Raw genomic sequence first — 24,836 nt, forward strand, 5'->3', positions numbered from 1 at the left:
GTCCAATTCCACGGGTCGGTGCACAGCGGGTATTCCTCAGACGGTCCAGGGCGCGGGCAGGAGCAGGGTAGTCGTACAGGCAGGGGTCGTGAGCCGGGCGGGTAGTCAGACGGTCCAGGGTGATCCAGGGGTAAGGCAGTCTTCTCCAAGGGTTTCTCTGTTTAGCTACTTCTTCTGCTTCCTCTTCCACTCCTACTCTCTCCCGGTTTCCTGTTGCCTGGGCCCTTTTGTAGTCCCCTCCTCCTCCTCTGATAGGGTGTGGTCGCTCCCTCGTCTCTCCTCCTCAGGTGTTGCTTGTTGGGCTGATGGTGGTTTGGCGCTCTTTTCCCTTCCCTGACATGGGGGCTCCGCCTCCATGTCAGGCAATATCGTCCCTCTATCACTGCCCCTCTGGGGTTGCCCCTCCGGCTGCCACAGTATGTTTTGCTGTTATATTCCTGCTGATTATGTCAATGTGCTGGTTTATTACCCAGAATGCTTACGGGTAATTATTTCACTGTCTCAAAGAACAAGAGCGCTTTTTGGAAGAGCAGAAAAGACAGAATGAGTGGATGGAGGTAACAATGACAAGTAATGGGACAAAGACTATGTGATATAAACGACAGTGCCACAAATATTCAGTAATACTTTTACATTACATTACATATTTTGACCTGAAGTCTGACGTGTTCATTGGTGTCTACAAAAGATTTTGTGACTGAGGTGCAGTGCAAAGCATTGCAGCATGGCCACTATTTTCCTTATGCTGTTTTCATATCCTGTGAAAGACCTCGATGCTTGTCAATTAAACCACTAAGCAGAGTCAGAACACACAGATCGATGTCCTGTGTATTTACAATTACTTGGTGTACGTGCTGTGGTCTTGGCTTGGTGCAAAAATCTATTTCGGCTGCACAGACACACCAGCAAGTATGCCGCACCCAAACACATGACACACTATGTATCATGAGAACAGTTCAGTGAGGTGTGTAGTGTGAACTGGGAGGCTCATCAGTCAAGCAGTAGATTCCAGTGCAGGGCTACCGGTGCAGGACTGGTTGCTGCAGCTGCCAGTACAACAGCACAGATTTGCTGTTAGTGAGCTGCCAATGTGAGTCATGTCACAGTTTCCATGTGCAGTACCCTTCAGGATCCAAGTAATGTAACAGAGAACAAATAAATAAATAGTATAAACTGCTAAAAAGGCTCCAAAGTGCTGCCTTGACTTAAAAAGTTAAAGGCAAAGGTGTGGTGATTAGTGCTTGACTGAAAATGCTAACGAGTTTGATCAAGGCTAAAACGGTTTGCTTCATTGCACTTGAAGGTAAATCATTTGGGTCTGATGATCCCATATATGTACACTGTATATATCAACGTTGGTTTTGCCTGTGTTCTTGAAGCTAAATGTCTCCTATGATAAATGAATCAACTGAGACTCGTTGAAATCTACACACAGGTCCTGGGTTCTTACGTTGCCCAAAGCAACAGCCGTGTTCAACCCAGTTTGACCCATGTGTCTTGGCTGTATAAAAGGACCTGCAGCAGGATGACCACGTCAATTATGATCTGAACTGACCCGCAAACCCAAAACTGAGACGGGCTTTCGTTGATCACGAAGTAGGCGGCCTTGAAGACGTCCCCGGCCGTCCACAGCAGCACCATCTTCACACTGGAGCGATGGGGACACAGAGAGGTGAAGGTGTGAGGACAGGGAGAATTAATGAGTTTTCTCTCAAAGGATTCATTTGACATCTGGGAAAGATGCTCAGCATAAAGACTGGAAACAGCTGACCTGGCTTTGTCCAAGGGTAACAAACTGCACAACCCCCCCCCCCCCCCCCCCCTCCCCCAAAATAAACTGCAGAAATGCCAATGACGTTAGTGGTGCCAGCCAGAAATAGTGCAGCACATAACCCCCCATCAAATCACAACGTGTTGTTTGTACACTTCGGTTTTAGTGGATTAAACAAAGAAGATATAACTTGGAAGTGAGCTTTATGAGGTGCTGGTGGGTCGATTTTATTATAGCTCAACAGAGCCAGGCTAGCTGTTTCCCTGTTTCCAGTATATTTGCTGAGTTAAGCTAACAGTCTGCTTGCTACAGCTACATACTTACTGTTCATCAACGTGAGCGTGGTATCTGCCTTCTCATTTAACTCTCGGTTAAAAGCTCATTTCCCAAAATCGATTCCTTTCATTTTTTTTCTTTTACAAAGCATTCTTCCTGCTATGGCCGTTCATCAAAAGAAGTGCGGTAAAAGTAAAATAACAGCCAAAAATAAGTAGTTGCTCCCTTTGCACATTTGACAGATTTTTAAAAGCATCTTCCTTTAGTTCCAACCGTATAAAAAAACATCGAGGATGCAGTAACAAAAATAAAAAAACGATGAACAGGGCGAAGTTTGGCCTAAACTTGCCTCTCTGAGAGACATAGAGGCTGAGAAGAAAAACCTTGAAGAAGACACTAATCATCTGCTGTGCCAGCAGCCTGATGACAACACAATACCCTCAGGGAGTCCTCTGAAACTTTATCTCTGCTTCCTGCACTCCTCCACTCATCACTGTCTGTCTTGTTTTCATCCTTCATCACTTCATCTGTGCTACAATCCCCCCCCCCCCCCCCCCCCCAACTTTCTGTGTTGCCATCTTGAGTCATTTACCGTCATGTTTCTCTAACTCTTCTGCTGATTCATACTCCTGCGGCTGTGGCGCTGTGCACATATACGTGTTCAATGCGGGAACCTCTCATGGAGCAAGTCAAAGGTCTTTGATTCATGTGATTCAATAGTTCCACAGAAGTTTGACCCAACGCAATTCCATTGCTGGAAAATAAATGATGGAAGAATTGGACGATGAAGAGAAGCTCCTGTGCCTACAATTAACGAGGGTGTTGTTTTTGAGAACTAAACCTCCCGGCTCTGATCTCCAATCAAACGTCTGCAGCGTCATGGAGTCACATTGTTTTCAGGAGGTGCTGCTCTGCGCAAGCTTTTCCACAGAATTATAAATCAGGCATTACCCTTCACAGTCTCTGCCCTCACTCCGACTCTACCTACTCTGTGCTCCCTCCTCCATTCTTGCTCTCTGGACAGCAAAGTCCCATAAGGATGAATGTTAGGGCTGAATGGGCCTGGGGACGGAGCAGGACCATCAGTCATCAATGAGACTTAATGTGAGGGTCGGAGAGGGGCGAGGCAGAAAGGAGACGGAGACAGCGAGCCTGCAAAGGACAGCATTTATCTTGCATGCAGTAAGAGAGACAGCATGAAGACAACAAACCCACCAGAGACAGAGAGAGGGACCTCTATGAATGGGGAGGAGACCTCTGTGTGTGTGCGTATGGGGGTAGAGGCAGCCTAATGACTTTGGGGACAGCTTGCCCAGTACTGTCCTTGAGCTCTCCTTGCAGAGTCATGTCAAACCCCTAACTGTCCCCGGGATGCCTCCAGGGCCCGATGAGGAACCGAAACATTTGCGGCAAACAATGCCTCCCTGGCATGCAACCGAGGACATCATTATTCAACAAATCTGTGAATGTATTAAATCTAGATACCGCATGTGGTATCGAAATGTGATTGACAACCCAGACTTACTCCGGCTGCAAACTGTGCTGGAGAGCTACAGGAGGTGAAATAAAAAATGTTTTTTTTTTGCTCAGAAATCTGTATTTATATCCTTGGTGTGTTTACTTACTTTGTCAAAAAAATGTAATTCCCAAAATGAAGAAATTTAAGTTGTATTTTTATTCATTTTGGTTCAGACTGACAATGTCCGTGGTAATGTAATTGGACCAGTATCTGTGTGGGCGGATACTAAAAATAGTTTGTATCAGTTTGACACTATTACTACCCGTTGGCGTGCGCATGACGCTATCTTGCATCCGTTTGGTTGTGTACATAGTCAGAGATTGAACACCTGGTTAAACAGCAAGTATTTGAACACTACTCTGTGACTCTGTGCAGTATTACGCCATGTTATGATTCAACACGGTAACATACAGAGACGATGAGATTACTCATTGCTGTGAGTTTTGACAAGTCATTTGCACAACTGGACCAATGGCGCTTTTAATAAATCATACCCACAAGGCTTTACAACGAACTTTTTCAGCTAGGTTTCCAGCAGTCTCTGTGTCTCTGGGTCTTGGACTTCTTACAGTGCAGAACACAGGTCGTCAACAATAGACTTTCAAACTCCTTTACCACCAGCTGTCCTCTCACCATTTCTCTATCATGCTGATTATGCAACTCTGGTGGGACTGGTTTCCTAAAATGATGACACAGCTTACAGGAACGAGCTCTCTCGGTCAACTGAAATAAAGAACTTGTAAATAAAGAACTTCCGTAAAACCAGTGAGAGCTACTACTGCTGGTCATCAACAACCAGGTGGTAGAGAAGGTGGACTATTTCAAATTCCTCTGGACTATTGGTCCCCTTCTCAATAACTGTATGCTATGGTGATCTCTGCAGCCAAAGAGATAAAAACTGATGGACAGAGTCCTGCGCAGAGCTTAAAAAAGAATGGACTCACACCCCGTAAACTCTCTATTCAGTCTTTAACCATCGGATAAAAGATATGCATGTATGTCTTTTTCACAATAGCACTTATCTTTAGCAATCAACATCCTAAATCCTGCATCGGTTACATTTACAAGCACTTACTTGTCACTTTGAGGGCATGACTCATCTGGTTGCAGTATTGCATCTATTGTACAGTGACTGTATTGTAATTTTAGCAGTGTTTTTTGTTGTGTGAGCTTTGTGATTATGTTTGGTTCCTAATCAACTGTGGTTGATAAGGAAATAAATGATTGGATTTTGAAATGCAGTTAATGCTCGCTGGATCCCCTGCTTTGTAAGCAGGACGAAAACATCAGAGTGTGCAGGAGCTGCCAGATAAAACAAACTAAAAGTTACATCAAGTGGGAATCAGCGCTAATGTTGCTAGCAAGCTATGCTAACGAGCTTGGACCCTGTTTGCACCAATACAGTGTGACAAAAAAATCTCCTTTTGAAAAATGCTGCACAATGGATGTGCATAGTCAGTATCATTATAGTTTATATTTCCTCCCACAAAAAAGTGAGAACACTAAAACTTAAAAAAAAAAAAAAATATATATATATATATATATATATATATATATATATATATATATATATATATATATATATATATATATATATATATATATATATATATATATATATATATATTCTTCCTCTTTCAAATGAAAAGTTGAATTGATAAGCATGATAACGCAGCCTTGATCAGAGTTCTTTCCGCTACACTTAACTTGGCGGGGATAACCAGTCGCTTATGTTAGCTCATGTTAGCAAACTTATAATGCTGTATAACACTTTGTTTTATTACTTAATCTTATCTAGCCAACAAGACAAAGCCAATCTGCTTCTGTCAACACATCGCTTCTTCCCTCTTCCCACCTCCAATTTAACCACCTCAGGCTGATTCTTGCTAAAGCCTATTTCCACCTCTCCTATCACTGATGTCTTCTGCTCTCCTAACAATTTAAACCTTCAGTGCAAACACTCCAAGGTTTCATTGAATTGCTCCGACAATAGGTGTGCTAAAGAATTTAAAATCGTTATGCTTTTACTTCTTTCTCTCTCAGCTGCCGGCATCCCTCAGGGGAAATACTTGCTTTATGTCCCACTGAAGTTTTTTCTTCCTCAGAGAGTACCCTTCGCTGAAATTTGGATTTCTTGTTTTCTTGTTTTGTCTCTCTCCTCATATTTTCCTTTTACTGCGCCACTTTCTTCTGTTCTCCATTGTCCCGCTCAACTGTCATCTTTGCTTTTATTGCCTCTGTCATTGCCTTTACTGCGCTCCTCTCTTCTCTGTAAAAGGGAAGAAAGTCAGTGACTTTTATCAGCTTCAACTGCACACCACGATAAAGTCACATGTAGCTTGCTGGAACAAATCTTCCTCTGAACAGCTTGTGAAGAACATTACATTTAAAACAATGGAATTAAGAATAACGCTGTCGTTTTTTTGTTTAAAATCCATGTTACTGTTTGAACACGGTAAAGAAAACATTAATGTACGATCTATAATGGTCTGTTGAAATTCAAAATTGTCAGCGTACAAGCGCAATAAGCCATGCCTTGCACTCTGGAGGGGAATGTTCACGTCTGTCTCACGTGAGTAAATTATCAGTCAGTAAATTATGCAACTGTTCTCTTCACTTACACACAATGGAGAAGACGATTGAGCCGTACTGAACGGATAAACCAACCGGTAATGTGAGGAAGCATCTTGCGTTCCTCCCCATAGATGGTAATGAAGGTAATGCTTAAAAAAGTGTTTGCTAACTTTGTTGAATGTAATTCCTTAGTAATTTGCCACTGAAGTGAGGCAGTGCAGCAGACGTTTGATTCAGCTGAACTCTGAGTTAAAAATCAGTGCAGAGCTTTACGGCTCGCACAAGAGCGCACAGACACTCTCCTCATTGGAAATAATGGCTTTTCTCTGCCATGTCGAACCTGTGCCTTTAGTGTGGGATCTCTGTTCAAGCTTTAGAGTGACAGCGCTGAGACTGCTTGGTACATTTTTGACTTGACTTTCTGAACAAAACAAAGAAGTTGAGTCCTATAGAAAATATCTGGGACAGGAAGTGAGTAAAGATGGCATGGCTACCCAATTAAACATATTGATCATGTTTGCAAATAATTTGCACCATATAACCATATGAATATCAGGAGTAGAAGAGTTAGATGGCGTGCACATGCATCTGATTATAGCTGCAAATCAGTGAATAATGTTGAAGAGGAGGACAAAGAAGCAGAAAAAGAGAATATTTATTGGTTTTCTACCATATAAAAACGCAGCTTCAAATTCTCACATCTTCTATATCCTCTCAGCCGCCGCCTAACCTTCCCCTCCCCTCTTTCGCCCTCCCTCACACTCCCAAATTCTCTGTCCCCCCGTTGGCTAATTTCTTTGCTCAAGAGACGGCAAACACCATTAACGAGGCTGAGTCATTAGCAATGTAATTAAGCAGGGCGGGTCATCTGTACAAAAGCAGTCTATGCAGCAGAATAGAGACAAAATGCCAGTTTGAGGTCATTCATCTCGGGCAGGAACACACACACACACACACACTTCCCACATTTTACAAACTCTGTCTGTTTGTCATGCGAGATCCCGTTAACTGTGGGACTTGTGCCTCAGTCGACAGGTGATGAAAGACACACAGAACAAACACTTGAACTTGGTCTCGAGCGAGGCTTTGAGTGGCCACAGGGAGGAGTTATTATGGTATTGATTTAGAAATATTGACTGACTGACTGACTACCTCAGGGTCTCTCACGCACACACACACACATACACACACATCAACCAGCTTGTGTGCCAGTTTGCTTTAACTTGCACCAAGACCCATTGAAATGCAGCTCAACAGACAATGCAACTCGTGGAATTGCTCATTTGCTTCATGTTCTCACCAAAGCACAGACACACACACACACACACACACACACACACACACTGATGCACACACACGCACTCACACTGACTCATTTCAGCTCAGCCTGGATAAGTCGCTCATCGATTACTACTGACCTGCCGCCTTCATCTGAGCAAGTGGCAGGAGATGAGAGAGGAAAGGGTGAAATGGTGTGCTGAGCACTTCAAGGATGAAAAGAAAAAGAAGGGAGCTCGGAGATAGCTGGATGTGGGAGGATAGAGGTATAAAGGAAAATTATGAGAGATGGATGACAATGTATCCGGACAGGGGGACGATAAATCTAGAGAGGGGGGGTGAGAAACGAAGCCACCCGGATAGTTGGAGAGTGACTGGACAGGGAAGAGCGATGGAGGAAGCGGGAGGGGGGGGGGGGGGGGGGGGGGGGGGGGGGGGGGGGGGGGGGGGGGGGGGGGGGGGGGGGGGGGGGGGGTCTGCTTGCATGCTGGGATGACTGTCCTGTATGCGGGCCAGGCAGCAATTGTGCTGTCAGGCCAGCTATTAGCTCCTCTAAGCAGCTGGAGTGGACAAGTGGAACACTACTACAGGAAGCAGGGCTGAGTGACATTTGGAAAGAAGGACAGAGAAAGGAGAGGGGGAGAATTAAAAGGACATGAGCGTGGTTTGTGCATTTTAGTGATTTCATGGCCCAAATATTAGCAAAGTTGCCTGATCTTTAAATGTCACTCTGCAAAACAGCATTTTGTGGCAGGTCTAAAATAACGATAAAGCTCATCCAATTTTAAATCAGTGCTAAAATTTCTTTACAACTGATGCCCATGTTTGGAATAGTCCAATTCTGCCCATATTGGCTTTATTTGAGTTAGAGACGGGACGGAAACTGCATTCTTTAGTGAGAAACAACATGCTGTGCACCAATCCACCATGCCATCCTTTGAACCTTTGCTTTTTGCCTCACAACATGAAAAAAACACCAAATCCGTGTCGTGTCGGTTGATCTGTACAACTTCGCTTGTTGGCGATTGGTTGCCCCGGCGCTCAGAGGTCCCTGCGGCCGATCGACCCGGTCACGTCCTTTTTCTGTCCCGGCCCCTCAGTGGTGGAATGAACTCCCCACTGACGTCAGGACGGCAGAGTCGCTGGCCATCTTTCGGCGCAGGCTGAAAACTCACCTCTTCAAGAAGTACTACCCTGAGCCTTCCACTCAGCACTTACTGTATTCGTATTAGTTTGTTTCTGCGCTGTACTTTTGCTCTGGTTTATGCTCTTAGATGCTTGTTTAAAAAAGCAGATGCGCTTATGACTTCTGGTGACTAGTAGTTCTCATGAATACCGATGTTGAATACACTTATTGTAAGTCGCTTTGGATAAAAGCGTCTGCTAAATGACTGTAATGTAATGTAAAGTAATATTGGGATGAAGGAATTGAGGAAAGGCCAACTGGCTGAAAGTTTCTTGCAGTCACAGAGTGGACAGCGAGCATCTTTCTGCACCCATGCAAATAAGTTTGTATCTACATATGTACATTTTAAGACTGCAGTCCAGAGTACAAACGGGAAGGTGACCATGTAGTTAATGACAAGGCTGAGACACACTGGGTGCACTGGTTTGTTGCCTTAACACTAACACTGACGCTGGAATGACAATGGTAGATTTGTCTGCAATCTGTGGTGAATTTCTCATGGTTGAAAACGTATTGTGAGCAAAAGTACGTCATTGGACACATTTTTCACTGCTGTTGTGAAGTTCAGAAAGATCACAAAGTAAGCCCAGTGCAGGCACAACGCTTTAAGGGGGAATCTATTAGGGGTGGGAATCGCCAGAGATCTCGCGACACGATATTATCGCGATACTTCGATATTATCACGATACTGCGATATTATCAAGATACTTTCACGATACTGCGATATTCTGAGTATTGTGACAACATATTTTGCGATTTATTACTTTTTTCAACTTCAAATTATGTCCCCAAAGGAAAACTGTGTCAACAACATGTTTTATCTGAGTTCTTTCTCTGATGTCTCCATCTTTGTTTCGACCAACCTCTGCTGACCTCACCAGAAAACAACTCAGCACCATCTAGTGGACTGAAAACGCAATTGATTTGATTTTTATTTTTTCAAATAGTTTATAGAATAAAAGATCGATACTTGACGTCCGTGTATCGATATAATATCGCCACGCAAAATATCGCGATACTATGCTGTATCGATTTCCCCCCCCCCCCCCCCTAGAATCTATGTGAGACTGTTAGATCGTCCTTGCTTGATAATATTGACACACAGGTTCATGGAAAGAGACACACTGGGGCTGCAAGGGATGACGCTGGCAGTTTCAAAGAGCTCCAATCATCTTTTCCATTTCTTTTTTTTGTGTAATCATGCATATGTGCATTGGCATGATGTGTGTGTGTGTGTGTCCATGCCTGCGTATCTTTGTATACACATGTGTGGGCCCACATATAAGGGTGGGTGAGGTGATTTATCAGCAGGGCCGTAGCTCTCCCTGAGGGGAGAGAGGGGGGGGCAAGTAGAGAGACGAAAATCAAAGGGTCCAACGGGAAAGAAGCCGAGCTGCTCTTAACCCACTAACTATGAATTATGCATGTTGATCGATCACCCACCAGCAAACAATGAAAAGTTCCCAACCTGCCAGAGAGAGATGGATTCTACTTTACCAAACGAATCGGAGGCGAGCCGAGGGGGAAGAAAGAGTGCGAGACAGAGTTTGCTTTGGGATATTTTTGGATTTTCTTTCCCGGAGAATGTAAACAAGCCAGAGTAGATGAGATGGCCTGTTGGTCATGGCTTTTTCGATTTTTGTCGTAGCTTTGGTTCAGAAAAACAGTGAAGCACATTCTGCAAGGCTACAGACTCGTCTAAAATGTATTTGAATAAGCGAGAGGAAATTCACTCACTGATGATACGTATTTAAATCCTGACAGGAACATTTCAAGCAGAGTCCTTCTTCAGTGTGCAAAGCTATGATGAAAAAACGCTGCCATTGTAGAACTATGCAATAGCTATGTAATTGATGAAATGTAATTTATTAGAGAAATCAAACAGTGAAGAAGATGAGTGATTAAACGTAGACGTACCGATAAATAGACACAAGGAATCCCTCATTCTTTTCAGACGAAAGGAAAGAGCAAGAAACCCAGAAACCCCATTACTCACATTATTGGCTCACATTTTGATGCGTAATCATAAAAAGGTCTGAAGTTTATGGGATGATTATGATGTTGGCGCTTCATGTCTAAGTAGTACAGATGTCTTTGCATGCTGAGGAAGATCTCTGTCCAAAATGTTGGAAGTCAGAATGTTCAGAGCTTTTCTACTGCCTGACATTGGTAACAAGTTCAAGACTCCGGTACCACGTAACTTTTATGTCTCCATTATTAAAGAATATAGAAGGTTTTTTATCTGCATCTTGATGTGGATACGTTATCACAATTGAAGTGCCCTAAAGCCCAACTCAGCAGCCATCAGATCAGACGGTTCTGGGGAGCATTCCGGTGTGAATGTGTATAATCATTACTGAATGAATGAACTTCTTTGCACATTTAGCCCCCCAGCTTATTCCCACTATTATTTTCCATTTCCTCACATTGTTTCAAATACTCAGAGTATGACATGGTGTTTCATTCAAAGAATCAAGTTGTTTCCAGTTGTTCATTAAACACAGACTTCACAGAGATACCGCAGGTTCTCATCTGACGTTTAGTCGTTGAGTTATGTTTGGCCTGTTTATACATATACAATTTATTTATACAAATGGGTTTTTGCGCGCGAGTGATTGCTCAGCACTCGGTGCTCGGCTGCCAGGGGAGTCCGCCTGTTCTTCTCTTCCCCCTCATTAAACCTTTATCTCTTTCGCCTCCTTTCCATTTCTCCTCTCCCAATTCTGCACCAAAGCCGCCAACTTTCCCAACGTCACTCAGTGACAGTGGAGGGGACGCTGATGGTGGCAGCCTGTCTGTCCCGATGACTGAACAAGTATGCTATGCTGACAAATGCAGAACCGCTTTCCTTCTCAACGGATCTGTATCTTTGTTCGTTTCCTTTCCCGACAGTTCCTCTTCACTGTGTCTCTCTCAATTCAATTCACTGCATTTTACTGTCACGAATGAGATGTCCAACTACCAACATTCGGTCCATGAAGAGAATAGAATACGTACATGAACACTTGTTGTACTGTTGGGTGCAGCTGCACATTCAGCTCCCGCTGGTTGCATATATGTGGTACATGGGCACAGTGTTCTAGATATGGCATCAATGGGTGGAAGAAGATGTGATTAAAGAATATATCTCTACGTATATGTACTATCAAATAAACAGTGTTCTCCCACCACTGATTTTGTGACTCAGCAAATTTACAGAACCGCTAACCTCAGCTTACACCTGCTGCAAAAAGCTCTCATTGATTTGTCTGTGAATCCCTTCCTCCTTCCTCCGGCTCATCTTCCTCTGACTCCCGTTCGATTTCTTCTCCCGGTCTCTCCCCAACGCACCTCTCCGTTCCTCTCGCCTCCGATTCCTCTCTCTCTCTCTGTCCCTCTCCTCTTTCATGACTGATAGCTTCAGATGTCCCACCTGACAGTTTCCCAGATTTTCAGCCAGTTTATCATATTTGCATGAATGTTGCTGAATGAATGAAGTTAGCTGTTAGCTGTCGTTAGCTGCACAAGCTAGGCTAGCTAGTGTACGTAAAAGACAGTCTGGCGGCAGGAGCTGAAGTGCATTTATTTATTAAATTGTACGTTTTTAATTTTAAATTGAAATCTTACAAGGGGAATTTTTTATAATTCATGTAACCGAGCGTCTTGGGTTCGTGTATAAGGGCACTTATCACACAGCAGTAACTGGAGTCGGGAGATTAGACATCTTGTATCAGCCCACGGCTACTCTCTTTATTGTTGTTTTCTCCTTTGGCCAGAGGCGGGGGTTGCGCCTTCGCTACGGCAACCCTCAAGGGACATATCATAAAAGGGAAATATCTTAAAAACTGAACGCTTTGCCAAGAAATGTGCACACACACATTCATGTCCAGATCAGGATGAATTACAATAATGTGTCCGATATTTTGGTTTATGACCAAAACTCACAACGATTCCAGCAGCTGCAGCTGTACTTTGTGTTAAGTGATTGTCTAATCATCAAATCTGCTAACTCCAACACAATAAACATGAGCATGTAAGCATCGCCACTGTGAGCATGTTGTCATGCTGACGTTAGCATTTAACTCAAAGCTAGCACGGCAGTTAACGCAATCATCATTTTGAGAGAGAGAGGAAACTGTAAATGGCATTTCTCTAATGATTTTCTGACATTTATTAGAGCAAATAATTACTTGATAAACCTAAAAAACAATTATCATATTCATCAACAATTAAATAGATCATAGGTTGCAGCCGTTAAAAATACTTCTTTTCACGTATTGCATTTGTGTATGAAAGAACTTTGATTCAAAATATAGAAAAAAAAACTGACGTCACTGCAAAATCCTAATTTTAGGTTCATCATCATCATATTGCCCTGGTATACATGTTAACTTATGTCTGTTTGACGTCCATACTTCCTGAATATCTCCTGAAAACAAAATGACGGGGCTGTGTCCCAGAGAGAAATATTTCTGAAATATTTTGCTTTATGGAATATTTGGAAATATCTTTGTCTCGACAGGCTCTTTTCAGGGATGAGTGACCAGCAAAGCATTGGACTACACCCCCCCCCCCCCACACACACACACACACAATGCATGTATGTTTTATACACTGATGACAGACGAGGCATAATGAGGATATGATGATCATAATTAGCATGAGGTTCTGTGCTATTAGGAATGTAATTGCTCTCACAGTCCTCTATACCTGACAGGCTGATCAATGTAGGCATTGACCTTTGTACACTGTGACATAGTCTTAACACAAGAGAAACATAAAACACTCGCTCCTTCACCCTCTACTTCCTCTTTCCATTCAAGGTAACCTCGAGTTTAATACGAGTACAGTCTCAACCTCTGGAATTACCTCAGAATGTTGTTTGTAATAATACTATGGAGAACATTTCTCAGAAGGAATAACAGATAAGTTGTTATTTTACAGTATTATCATCACCTTATATATTTTTCTATGTAGTTTTCTGCCATTATTGTAGTTTAAACATGAATGCCAAATTCCACATTTCTTGATGTTAAATCAGTGTGTTGCTGTTCGTCATTGGTAATGCATTTACCCTTTTAATGAAATGGATAGATAACTGTTTATATCTGTTTATAACTGGGTTTATCCAAACCTTGACTCACTGCTCTAATGATTATAAATGACCTTATTAGCATCATTTGTTCATGAGAATATAAACGACTTGTTCTCCCTGGACATTAAGGTTATTGAGAATACTTTCTAAGAGAAGTGAGGGAGCACTAATGAAGCTCTGTGGCAGTGTGCCACTGTATACTGACATATGAGCTTCCGGCACAGCTCCGCCTGACCTCAAAGCATGCTTTTACCTCATGCCTTTGGTGGAGCACTTGTGGAAGTTTTGCAGCAGCTGCGGGAGGCCCAGCATGGCCTCAAACATCATGGCCAGGGAGCCCAGCGCCTCCACAAACATGACGGAGTCCAGCAGCAGCAGGGTGACCACGGCACACAGCACGGTGAAGCCGAAGCAGAAGAGCAGGTAGTCCTCGAATGCGCTCCACTTCCAGAAGTAGCGAATGTCCAAGTCTGGAGAGGGGAGAGACACAGAGAGACAATAGAACCAGAACTTGTTATGAATGTTGTGCACAGTTTGATAAAACTAAATTGAGAAGATGAGACAGGTAGAGGAGAGAGGAAACAGAGAGGAAAGTGAAGAAAAGCAGACAGAAGAGCCTGGAGAGTTGATCGAATGAAGAAGCATGTGTGTGTGTGTGTGTGTGTGTGAGAGAGAGTTTGTAGTGCAGAAGGTTCTTACAGTTTGTGCGGATGGAAGCAGAAGAGCAAGAGTGGCAGGCAGAGATTGAAAGCGTTGAGGGCGATGTAGCGGGAAAAAGACAGGAGAAGGAAAGAGCGGTAATAAGAGCGTTCCATTAAAGCAGGGGTCTCAAACTCCCGGCCCGCAGGCCAAATCCGGCCCGCTACGTCATTTTATGTGGCCCGCGAATCTGCCAGCAAAAAAAAACAAAGTTAAAAAAAAATGAATCTTTTTTTTGTTTTTGTTTTTTAAGTTCGACGAATAATAATAAAAATATCCCCATAGTCGAAATTATGAGATAGAAAGTCGAAGTTATTAGATAGAGAGTCATAACTAGAAAGTCATAATTCTGAGATAGAAAGTCAAAATTATGAGATTGACAATCAAAATTATGAAATAGAAAGTCAAAATTATGAGAAACAGTCATAGAAGCAGCTCTTTGGCTGGTTACTGTACATTTAACATGGAAATGTATTGTGAGTACATTGAAGACTACTTTAAACTGTGAATGCAGAGAGTTATTTAACAATATGTTACGAGTAGTGACATTTACAACCGGCCCTTTGTGGGTGACCATGATGCTGATGTGGCCCGGAGTGAAAATGAGTTTGAGACCCCTGCATTAAAGGATGCACAGACATTCTGCAAAGACAGCACTCCCAAATCAATACTGTGCACATGCGTAAGTGAACAGAACAAAGATAAATGAGATACTCCAAAGCTTTTACATTTCTATTACTTTGGAACAATCTGGCTCTTGGTGAGGCCTCAGAACGTTTATTAACTTGGGCTTCAAGCTATCTTTCTACAGACAAAACTTCATTTATCATGTGTGGCTTTTCCCTGATAAATACCATGTTGTTGGCTGAAACGGCTACTCGGCTTGAACGGAAGCGGTTGCCAGCACCGTTGACTGCATAGAAAGTCAGAGTATGATTTCGAAATTAGAATTAGCCATCTCCTCGATGGAGCATAATGTGATGATGGACAGTCTCTCATTGCTTATGCATTATAACCACGCAGCTGTGCAAAACCAGCTGACATCAGCTAAAGGGGATTTATGGCAAAATAAGAGCACATTAGTCAGCTCGGGGAGTCAAGTGTGACGCGAAGCACCCGACTTCAACATGTGCCGCTGTTACCTTTCACGCCGACTGAATAGGTTGCATGTGTATGAGAAACAGTGCATGCGTGAGCGCGTCCTCCAACTTCTATTGACGAATGCTGAAATTGAAGACCGATAAAAAAAAGAGAAAGGTATCAAATGTGGCCGTTTGAAAGCTGCAACCAATTATTTGACTGTATTAGTGATTAAATCTATTGATTCATTTTCTTTTGATTAGCCGGTTGATCTATAAACTGTTATATACTTCAAGTATTCATCAAAGCTGTTGATTCATCTTTTGTCAACCAACCAATTAAATGAGCAAACGTTCCAGCACCAGTTAGGTGAGGACTTGGGTTAGTAGAAGTAAGTGTACTGTACAACAGAGCTCAAACAATTAAACAATTAATAGACGAGCTAATTAAAATGTTAGATTTGCTGTATGGTCTCCTATACTTTTCCTCTGCAGTCAGTCCCAACAACAGCTCTTACTGTCGAGCAGCATGTTCAGTTTCAACAGAGCCTCATGCATTAATATCACCTCACATACTGTACATACTGTATATGTTCACACAAAATAGTCAGCGCACACGGACACAGCCAGCACCAGGCGTGGGGGACGCTTCCCATTCCCCTCCAGTGAGCTGCGTCTGATGTTGCATCCTGGGACAGAGACGGAGAGAGTGAGACATCCTGCAGCGAGTGCAGCGCGGCACGTTTCTGGCAAACGGCGAACGTGATTAATGGCTTTATTACAGAGAGCCACAGAAGACACATTGCCCACTGCTGACAACACACGCGAGAGGCGGGAGAGGAGAGCGATACAAGACACACACACACACACACACACACACACACACACACACACACACACACACACACACACACACACACACACACACAGAAACGCTTCTCAGCTCTCTCACACACATCATACTTGACAAATATCGACTCTCTGTGCGTGACATATGTCCGTCCTCACGAGCCATGATACTGACGGAAGCCAAAGAGCTGAAGACAAGCGATCCTGGCACATTTCGGCTCCTTCACCGCCGGTGCCCCCTTTACATCAAACCTGAGTCATTGCAGACGGGAGAGGCTTAGAAGCTGCCCTTTATCGTCTTCATAACAGCCCTTTCATTTCCTTCCGCTCGAGGCGGTGAAGTATAAACATGCTGATAGCAGCAACAATGAGAGGAGTGATATTTTCAGTGTATAAAAGCCTCCCGCTGAGCCTTTCCTCTTTTCATCTCTCCATTTATTAATTCAGCTTCCCCTTCCTCTCTCCTGCTTATCATCACACAAAAACTCTCTCACACACACACTCACACACACCAGAAACCCTCTTGTCCTCTTACCAAGCAAATCAATTTTCATGCAGAAAGCAACACACACACTTCCCCCTCCTCTTATCCCCTCTCTCTCTCTCTCTCTCTCTCTCATTTCGTCTCTCACTTATACAGCCTTTTTATGTTTACCTGCATAATCAGATTGCCCGGAAGAGTTAAATGAGGAGAGAAAGCTGTGCATCATTCATGGAGTCATCTGTTTTATTTGTCCTCCTATATCATGCATCATCCCCAGCTCCCATACCCTGACCAGCTCACTTCCTTCCTCTCACCATTCCCCTGCTTTTTATTCCACCCACCTCGCTGACTAAAAAAAGCATCTTCACTTCACACACACACACACACACCCTGTCACCCCAGGGCAGGACAGGTGGCCTTGCCTTTTCCGAACGGCATCCTCCTGTCTGGTGTGATGTGTCGAGGCCAGGGATGCACTTCAAAAGACCCCAGAGACTGCCAGGAGGGGGCGAGACGCTCCTTCTTCACACCGACTCTTTGTTTATTCAAAGGCCCATGCAAGATCAAACAATCCAATTACTAAAACGGGCGAGGAAGCAGCCGCGAGGATGTCAATAACTCTGTATAAAGTTACTCAGGGAAGATGTGAAGTTGCTTAGCCGGGATAAGTCACTGAATTTGTGTGTGTGTGTGTGTGTGTGTTCAGGTGTATGTCTGCAATTGTGACAGCCTTAGAAGGTGTTGTATCAAGACTTAGTTTCAGCGCTTGTTAGAGCTTAAGAGCACCCTCACACGAGCTGCACAGAGGAGGGAGAGGATGATGCACTGGAATGGAAGAGGCTCTGGAATGCTCTGCCTGCAACTCTACGCCTCGCAGATACTGTGAATACTTTTAAGAACCAGCTCAAAACCCACCTTTTTAGGCTGGCGTTTGAGTAAAAAGTAAACCCATGTCCTAGACCTGCTCTTAAAATATGTTTTACATTTTTATTTTTTATTATTTTTCTCTGTGTATGTAATTTATTGACCCTAGGGTCACATTGTGTTTTTTATGCTTTTAAATGTCTGCTCTGTTCAGCACTTTGTGATGTTATGTCTGTGAAAAGCGCTCTATAAATAAAATTCATTCATTCATTCATGATCAGAGGAGGAAGGAGGGATGGAGGGCAGAGTGAGTCAGAAAGAGAGGGAGAGTAGCCTTGAGTCACGTAGATGTGCGGAGGCTAAACTCGCGGTATTTCCCATCAGGACGAGTAGAGAGGAGAGAGACAGAGATGAGGATGGACACTGACAGCTAGAGAGCTTCCGAGATATGCTGACTCAGCACTGCAGGACGACTCAGCTCTGTGGGGCCTCCTCTGTGTATTTTGAGACGTGTGAAAGTTGTCGTACATGAGATCTTTTGTATGGCTGTCATTTGGGTGCTCAGCTCACGAGGTCAAACGGAGACGGGGTGCGGATTCTTGTCGGAAATGCAGGATGCAAAGGACTTTTCAGATTATTATAATGGTAACCATACTTTTGTTCATAGTAGTACATCAGGAAACTCAAGGGAATAACTTACTATACCATCTTAACCTGATCCATAAACTGGTCAGGGGCGATCTCACAATATCCATGAGCTGAGCCTGCAGACTGCTTTTTCTTTTTCAGCTCATGAACACAGCTCCGCAGAGCATCACCATCACAGGCACACCAGACAAAAAATCCTCTTATACCGTCTTGACAATCTTTTAATCGGGACACCACAGGGACTCTGCAATCATTTGGACAGACAGAGAGTCACTGACCTGTTCTGAACCGTTCTAAATTCTCCTTTCTCCCTCCCTCTCCCTCTCCCTCTCTCTCTCCGACAGACTGAAAACCAAAGAAAAGGAGGCTTGTTTCTGCAGCACAAACATAACTGGGCTCAGCAGCAGCACAGGTCTGAGGGAGGACGGATAGGAAAGGCTCCGGCACCTCCCTCTCTCTCGGTCAGCTCTCTAAATAATACACACGCTTCTAAAATAATAATGAGAATTGCTGATTGAACTTTCCATCTTCTTTTGCGTTCACAAAATCATCAAAACACTTTATTGTACAGCAATTATTTAGGTGCAGGGCCCAGAACGATCCACACACTTACCAGTCAACACGAACCTAATTAAAGTAAACCAAAAGAAACAACGATGACAAGAACCATCTCCTTATAATTCTAGAAAAGCCCCCAATTTTCGGCATCCACCATTCGTTTCATTTCACCGTGCCTCCCTCCTGCCTAACTGTTTAGACGCTTCCTAGTGGAGCGGAGATGCTGCACAATGTCAGACTGGCTCCATCACTGTGTGGAGAACGGCTCGAGACCAGTCATGCGTTACCGGGGGTTGTTTGTGGCAACAAGGACTGCTATTTCTGCCCAAATCCACGTCTGTCTCGCTGTAAATGTTCATGTTCTCGAGAGCTTCGCTCACCAGCTCCTGTCTTCAATCACACAAAATGGCAACATCTGACCCACAAGAATGGGCTTTTTAATTGGCTGCCAAATAAATATGATTTAGAGTAGCGGAGCCAGAGAAAACCGAAACAACAGTCATTAATGGCTCAGAAAACGTACACACGAAATGAAGAATGTGCAAGGAAGTGATAAGCAATGAAAAGTGCAAGAGACAAAGCTGTTAAGGTCATTTTCACTGGGGCAAGCAGGATTAAGATAATACTTTGCTTCGCTGTATACTTCAGGCTGATCTTTTTATTTTGCTGAGTCATTAAAATTGCTGATCTCATCTTGAAGATGTACACACACTATTGCACAGAAATGCCTGAGTACAAACACACACACACACACATGCGGGACCAACAACGTCCAGTGCAATTACTGTAATGGAAGCTATTTCCAATAGCTTCTGTATGTGTTTGCCACAGGGGGATGTACGTACAACACATTCTGCATTTGAATTTTGATTTGTTTCTGTTGCATTGTCTTCTCGACTTACATATCTTAAAATCTTGCTGCTTCACTGCCCAGTTTGTTGTGAGTTCATCCTCTATTTCTATCTTTTATGTGAGGTGAATTAACAGAATAAATGAACACTCACAGAGGGCCACATTGATTCTTCGGCCCCTGACAGCACTGCAGTGGTCTCGCTAGTCTAAGCTGTGTTTGGTCACATCTGTCAAAATGAATAGAAATCTGGAACATTAATGTGTATCCTATTTTTTTGCATTACAAACGTCACCCAGGCAGAAACATCCAAGTAATACATTCACAAGACACCAGTTTACAGTTGCTTGCTTGAATGCCTGTGGTGAGGCACTGGCACCTACACAGACTGTGCTGTAGCCGGCATGGTTGAAAGCTAACGTGAATGTTATATTATAGGACAGTTAGCGTAACACAATTACTGGATGTTCATGAGGTCAAGAGCAGTTCTACGCAAAGATAAAATATACGTCGACTTTTTCTGAATGTTTACGAAGAAAAACACACAAAATCCTACAAATAACTGAATGCAAATTAACAGTATTTGAGCACATTTATTACAACATTTCCAAACGACAATCTTGCTCCTTTATAGCCATCAGACCCCTGCCTCTATGATTAAAAACTGCGATTAAATGTATTTAACTAGCGCACCTTCACTAAAACAAAAAATAAAGTGAAAACTGCTGCAATAAGTAACTACCGGTAAGTGCTTTGGCACAAAAAGTATCGGGAACCGTATGGGCCTGGATTTCTATACTTGGCATCAAAGCATAGAGCTGTTAAATGCGTCAGCTTGCTGGTTAATTCTGCATTACCTCGGCAGTGTGACTTCAAAGATGTTCCCCCGGAGTAAGACAAATTCATTTATGAATAGCAAAACAAAGTGATGCGTCTGTCCCCTGGGTTGCTATGGCTAACAGCTATGCTATGCTAGCTTGTGAGCTAAGCCTGCTTAAAGCACATAATGACTTTTGATACAGCACTTAGATTTTAATCAAATTAAGTGTTCGTACTACTATATATACTGTGCTGTTACTGTATAGCTACCATAGATTTGAACTGATATGATTATCTATGGTTATAATAAGCACGTCTAATTCATCTATTCTTTTTTTGTTCCACTTTTCACCTCTCGTTAGCTGCACATATTTGCAGCTAATTAAGACACAATGAAAAAGAGAGAAAGATGAAACCTATGATTTGAGAGAGAGCGAGAGAGCGAGAGAGAGAGAGAGAGAGAGAGAGAGAGAGAGCGAGAGAGAGAGAGAGAAGGGTCTTTTAGTCACGGTCTGGTCGGCTTGCAGCAAATGATAATCTTTCCTCAAGAACACTTTTCCCTCCGAGCTTGTGCCGCGGTAGCGCTTCTGAAAGTGGCCGGTCTTGACCTTGCTAGTGGACCATGGCTGTGTTTTTCCACAACTGATTGCTTCCTCGCTAAGTGTATACGTGCGTTCCTTCTAGTCCTCTTGACCCAGACGAGGCTAATGAACTCCACTGGCATTAATGACCCAAAACAACAATTCTGCCTGACCTCTTGGATGTCCTCATGTCTTCCACATCCGTACCCGTTTCATTAAATAACATAAAGAGCTCCATAGCCGAGCCAGAATATATACACTCCCTCGCTGACGAGTGAACTCTCCAACGGTCACATCACACGCATGGCAGGAGCCACTTCAGTGCGATATTCCTGTTCATGGAGAGAGACAGGCAGAGAAGCTCGATTCAAACATGTTCTGTAAGCATGTGCTGGTGGAGTCGTTCACCTGCATGACAGGAAGATTGACCGCCCACTCCTGCGCTCGTTTGTGTGTATCCTGACAGAATAGCATCTATCAGTACAGTCAGTACATGACTCCTCCACACCTAACACCATTTTATTTATTTTTCCAGCTTCAGTTCCATTGACAGTTCTGGCGTCCTGTCAAACACATCCACCGCCACCATCCAATTTACCTTTTAACATGCATTCTCGCTCTAGCGCCTCCATCCACTTTCGTCCCCAAAAGTCATTGGCAGGCGTCTGCGGCTCTGAGATAAACGAGCGAGTCAGTGAGCCTACAGTATGCACCACTCCCCCCGAAAATAAGCCAAACTAGTCAGGTTCAAGGCCTAGCTTTCTGCTATTACCATGTGGTCTGTACCTATACAGGTATATATGTGTTTGTGTACGTGTCCTTGCATAGGCTCGTATAACGTTAGGCAATAATTTGAATTTGAGATTTGGATTCAAAATTGACTCAATGAGTTGTTTTTATTTGTTTGCGGAGAGTTTTGACTGGCATAACAGCAGAAAAGAATGCATTGGACATTAATTCATATTTTTTTATAGTTTTGCATATATTTTCCATATTATGATATGCTGTATATAGAATAAATAGTGATAGATAGAATGCTTTATTCATCCATAAATGGTAAGTTGCATCATTACAGCATAATTGAAATTTAAAAAATCAAATAATATAACCATAAATAACTAAAATCTTAACTAGAAGCTGAACTTGAAGGGCTGAATTTCAGGTTCATACTTGTATTTTCCCTTTCTACGAGAACAGGTTTACATGCTTAAATGTTAAAAAGTGTTTTTTCCTCATCATGCATGTCTGAACCCTCGGATTGGCTTGCTAGATAAATATGGTGCACCTTTGCAAAGGTAGTTCTGAAGCCGTAAGTGTAGCTAGAAATGAAATGTGTATATTCTAATGAACCTGCATGTGACATATGAAGGGGAGCCACATCTGCATGGCTTGTTAAATCACATGTTTTCTGATCTAAGCAGCAGAAAAAACTGACTGACTTGTGTTATTTCACAGTTTGTGGGTTGAGCTCTCCAGATACCCAAATGTTTATGCACAAGCACTGAATAAGTGAATTTTCATAATATATCACCTTAAAAAAATAGAAATAAACTCAAAATATGCTCAACAATGGTGCCTGGTAATATTCTGTGTATTGTTAGTACAAGTCTAGCAGATACTCTTTATTGTCATGTATTGATGTGGCAAGGTGTTAAATTGGAATTGAATATGGCATATTGATGGTGGAAAAACATTCTTGACATGAATGACATCATGATTTGAATGGTATTTCCCTGCTCTGCGTACGCAAATCTCACTAAAATGGATTTTCTTAGTCTCTCTTCATTTCTGTCTCCCACGCTCTCCTAAAGGTCATCATACGCCCGTTGGACCCAAGAAAAAAGAGAGAGCGAGAGAGAGAGCTCCAATCTGGACATTCAGACACAAACCGAAACAGACCAGAGGATAATTAGACCTGATCCGAAATCTGAATAGGAACAAATGGAAACACTGAGACCTAAACTGGAGAGTGTGAAGTATGAAGTGTAGGGAACAATGACATCAGTAGATGTCATTGTTCCCTACACTTCATACTTCACACTCTCCATCTCGCCACGTTAAATGCATCACATGATATGGAGTCTGCTTGGACTCCATATCATGTCCACAGACCTGGGACACTTGACAACACAGTGGGAACCTTTTGACCCCATGAACACCTCTGCTCTCTCGTCCTCTCTTCATGGTCCCTCTCACAACCTGTCAGTCGCAGCCCCTCCTCCCTGTCTCCGTTCTGTACTCTTCTTCCCCTGTATATATCCAGTACTGTAAGTTCCACAAAGTAGAGAAAATCAGAGATAAAAAAGCACTTCATTGGCGTTGTCCTTCAGTTGTCCGTATAAGCCTCTCTATCTTGCCGCTCATGCCACAGAAATCCCTAAATGTCTCAAACCCTTTCAAGATGGGTTGTGTCTGCCGGTGGTTTGGCCTCAAGAAACCTCAGTGCTCTCTCTGTGAACTTCACTGCTTGTTCAGGCTTTGCCGTCAACAGCAAAGTCAAAGTTTGACATTTAAAGTTCTGTATATCATTTATAAATCATGAATTTGCACACAAAAATTATATGTTGACATAATTTGAGATTATTTACCTGCGTTGTCTTATTGTCTTATTTGCTGTCTCACAGATGACCTGTGTCACTTTCATATATACACTTTAGCCGAGCTTTGCACAACACAGGATATAAATACTGTGAAACATGTAAGGTATAAACCATCCTGACCTGACCGGAGACAGACAATCGGTACATGACTCGTACGACAGGTCTGGACCACTTACTGGTCCTATCTAAGAGAGAATTCTAAGTACGAGAAAAAACAGTAAAACGAGTTTTCTTTTTGAGCTACTTCGACTTCAGACATGAGAGGGTTCTGAAAGGCTGTGGTGTTGGAATGGTGGAGGATGGAGCTGTGTGTCTTATGATGATAACGAGACAGAGCAAGATGCTGAGACCTTGGTGCTGAGGATGGCGGCGTGAAGTGGATGGAATTGAAGAGGTGGACAGAGATGGAAGACAACAAGACATGGGCTCTGTCTCACACACACTCTCTGACAGACACAGGCAGACACACAAACACATGTCGGTGGTGTGGGTGTAAATACAGCACAGAACCTCATGATGTGCATTCACACAAAAGGACACCGACTCTGTTTCCCCTGCTCGCCCTGCTTCCTTCTTGTTTAAGACACACACACACACACACACGTCAAAGTTAAGCCCGGCTGTATGTGAAGGTGATCTGCTCCAATAATCAGCCATTGAGCAGATGGAAGAGTCGGTGGGTCTAGATAAGGACACACAGCACAGGGGACCTGGCGGGACCAAACAGTTTATTAGGTTCTGGTAGAGCCGACACCTTATGGGAGGCTTTCTTCCTTTAGAGATAAGCAGGTGTATATGAAAGATAATAGGACGAGAACACAAAGTCAGCTATTTTTAGCTGCAGAGTGACATTGTGTAAATCCAGACCCAACAATGACTACGTTTACATGCACACTCATATTCCACTATTATGCCAAATATGACAACATTCCAAATTGAATATGGCTCATGTGAATATCATATTTCAAACAAGGCCTTATTCTGAATGGAGCATTTTCTGACTAAGACATGCGGGATAAGTCGATATTTTTCTGGTTTTAGGAGCATTATTTAGACATGTATACAGCACATTTGAAATATGGGAAGTAGGGATTTTTACGGTACTTTGCGACACACAGCCTCGTTCC

The 24,836-nt window shown here is 43.1% G+C and overlaps 1 protein-coding gene across 2 annotated transcripts in view; it reads right to left on the reverse strand.

Annotated features, from left to right (window-relative positions):
• Positions 1–439: 439 nt before the first annotated feature.
• LOC306777806 (solute carrier family 66 member 2) overlaps positions 440–24,836 on the reverse strand; it is a 37,831-nt gene continuing 13,434 nt past the window's right edge. Inside the window, exons 4-6 of one of the 2 annotated variants that reach the window (XM_079269100.1) lie at positions 13,932–14,148; positions 1,556–1,648; positions 440–517 (exon numbers count right to left, since the gene is read on the reverse strand). In XM_079269100.1, coding sequence (XP_079125226.1) covers positions 502–517; positions 1,556–1,648; positions 13,932–14,148 — 326 coding nt within the window. In that variant the 3' untranslated portion in view covers positions 440–501. Of the gene's footprint in view, positions 518–1,459; positions 1,649–13,931; positions 14,149–24,836 lie in introns of those variants that run through there. The other variant, XM_079269099.1, reaches the window with a different exon arrangement.

The sequence above is a fragment of the Melanostigma gelatinosum genome (assembly GCF_949748355.1).
Source record: "Melanostigma gelatinosum genome assembly, chromosome: 1".
NCBI classification, from domain to species: Eukaryota; Metazoa; Chordata; class Actinopteri; order Perciformes; family Zoarcidae; genus Melanostigma; species Melanostigma gelatinosum.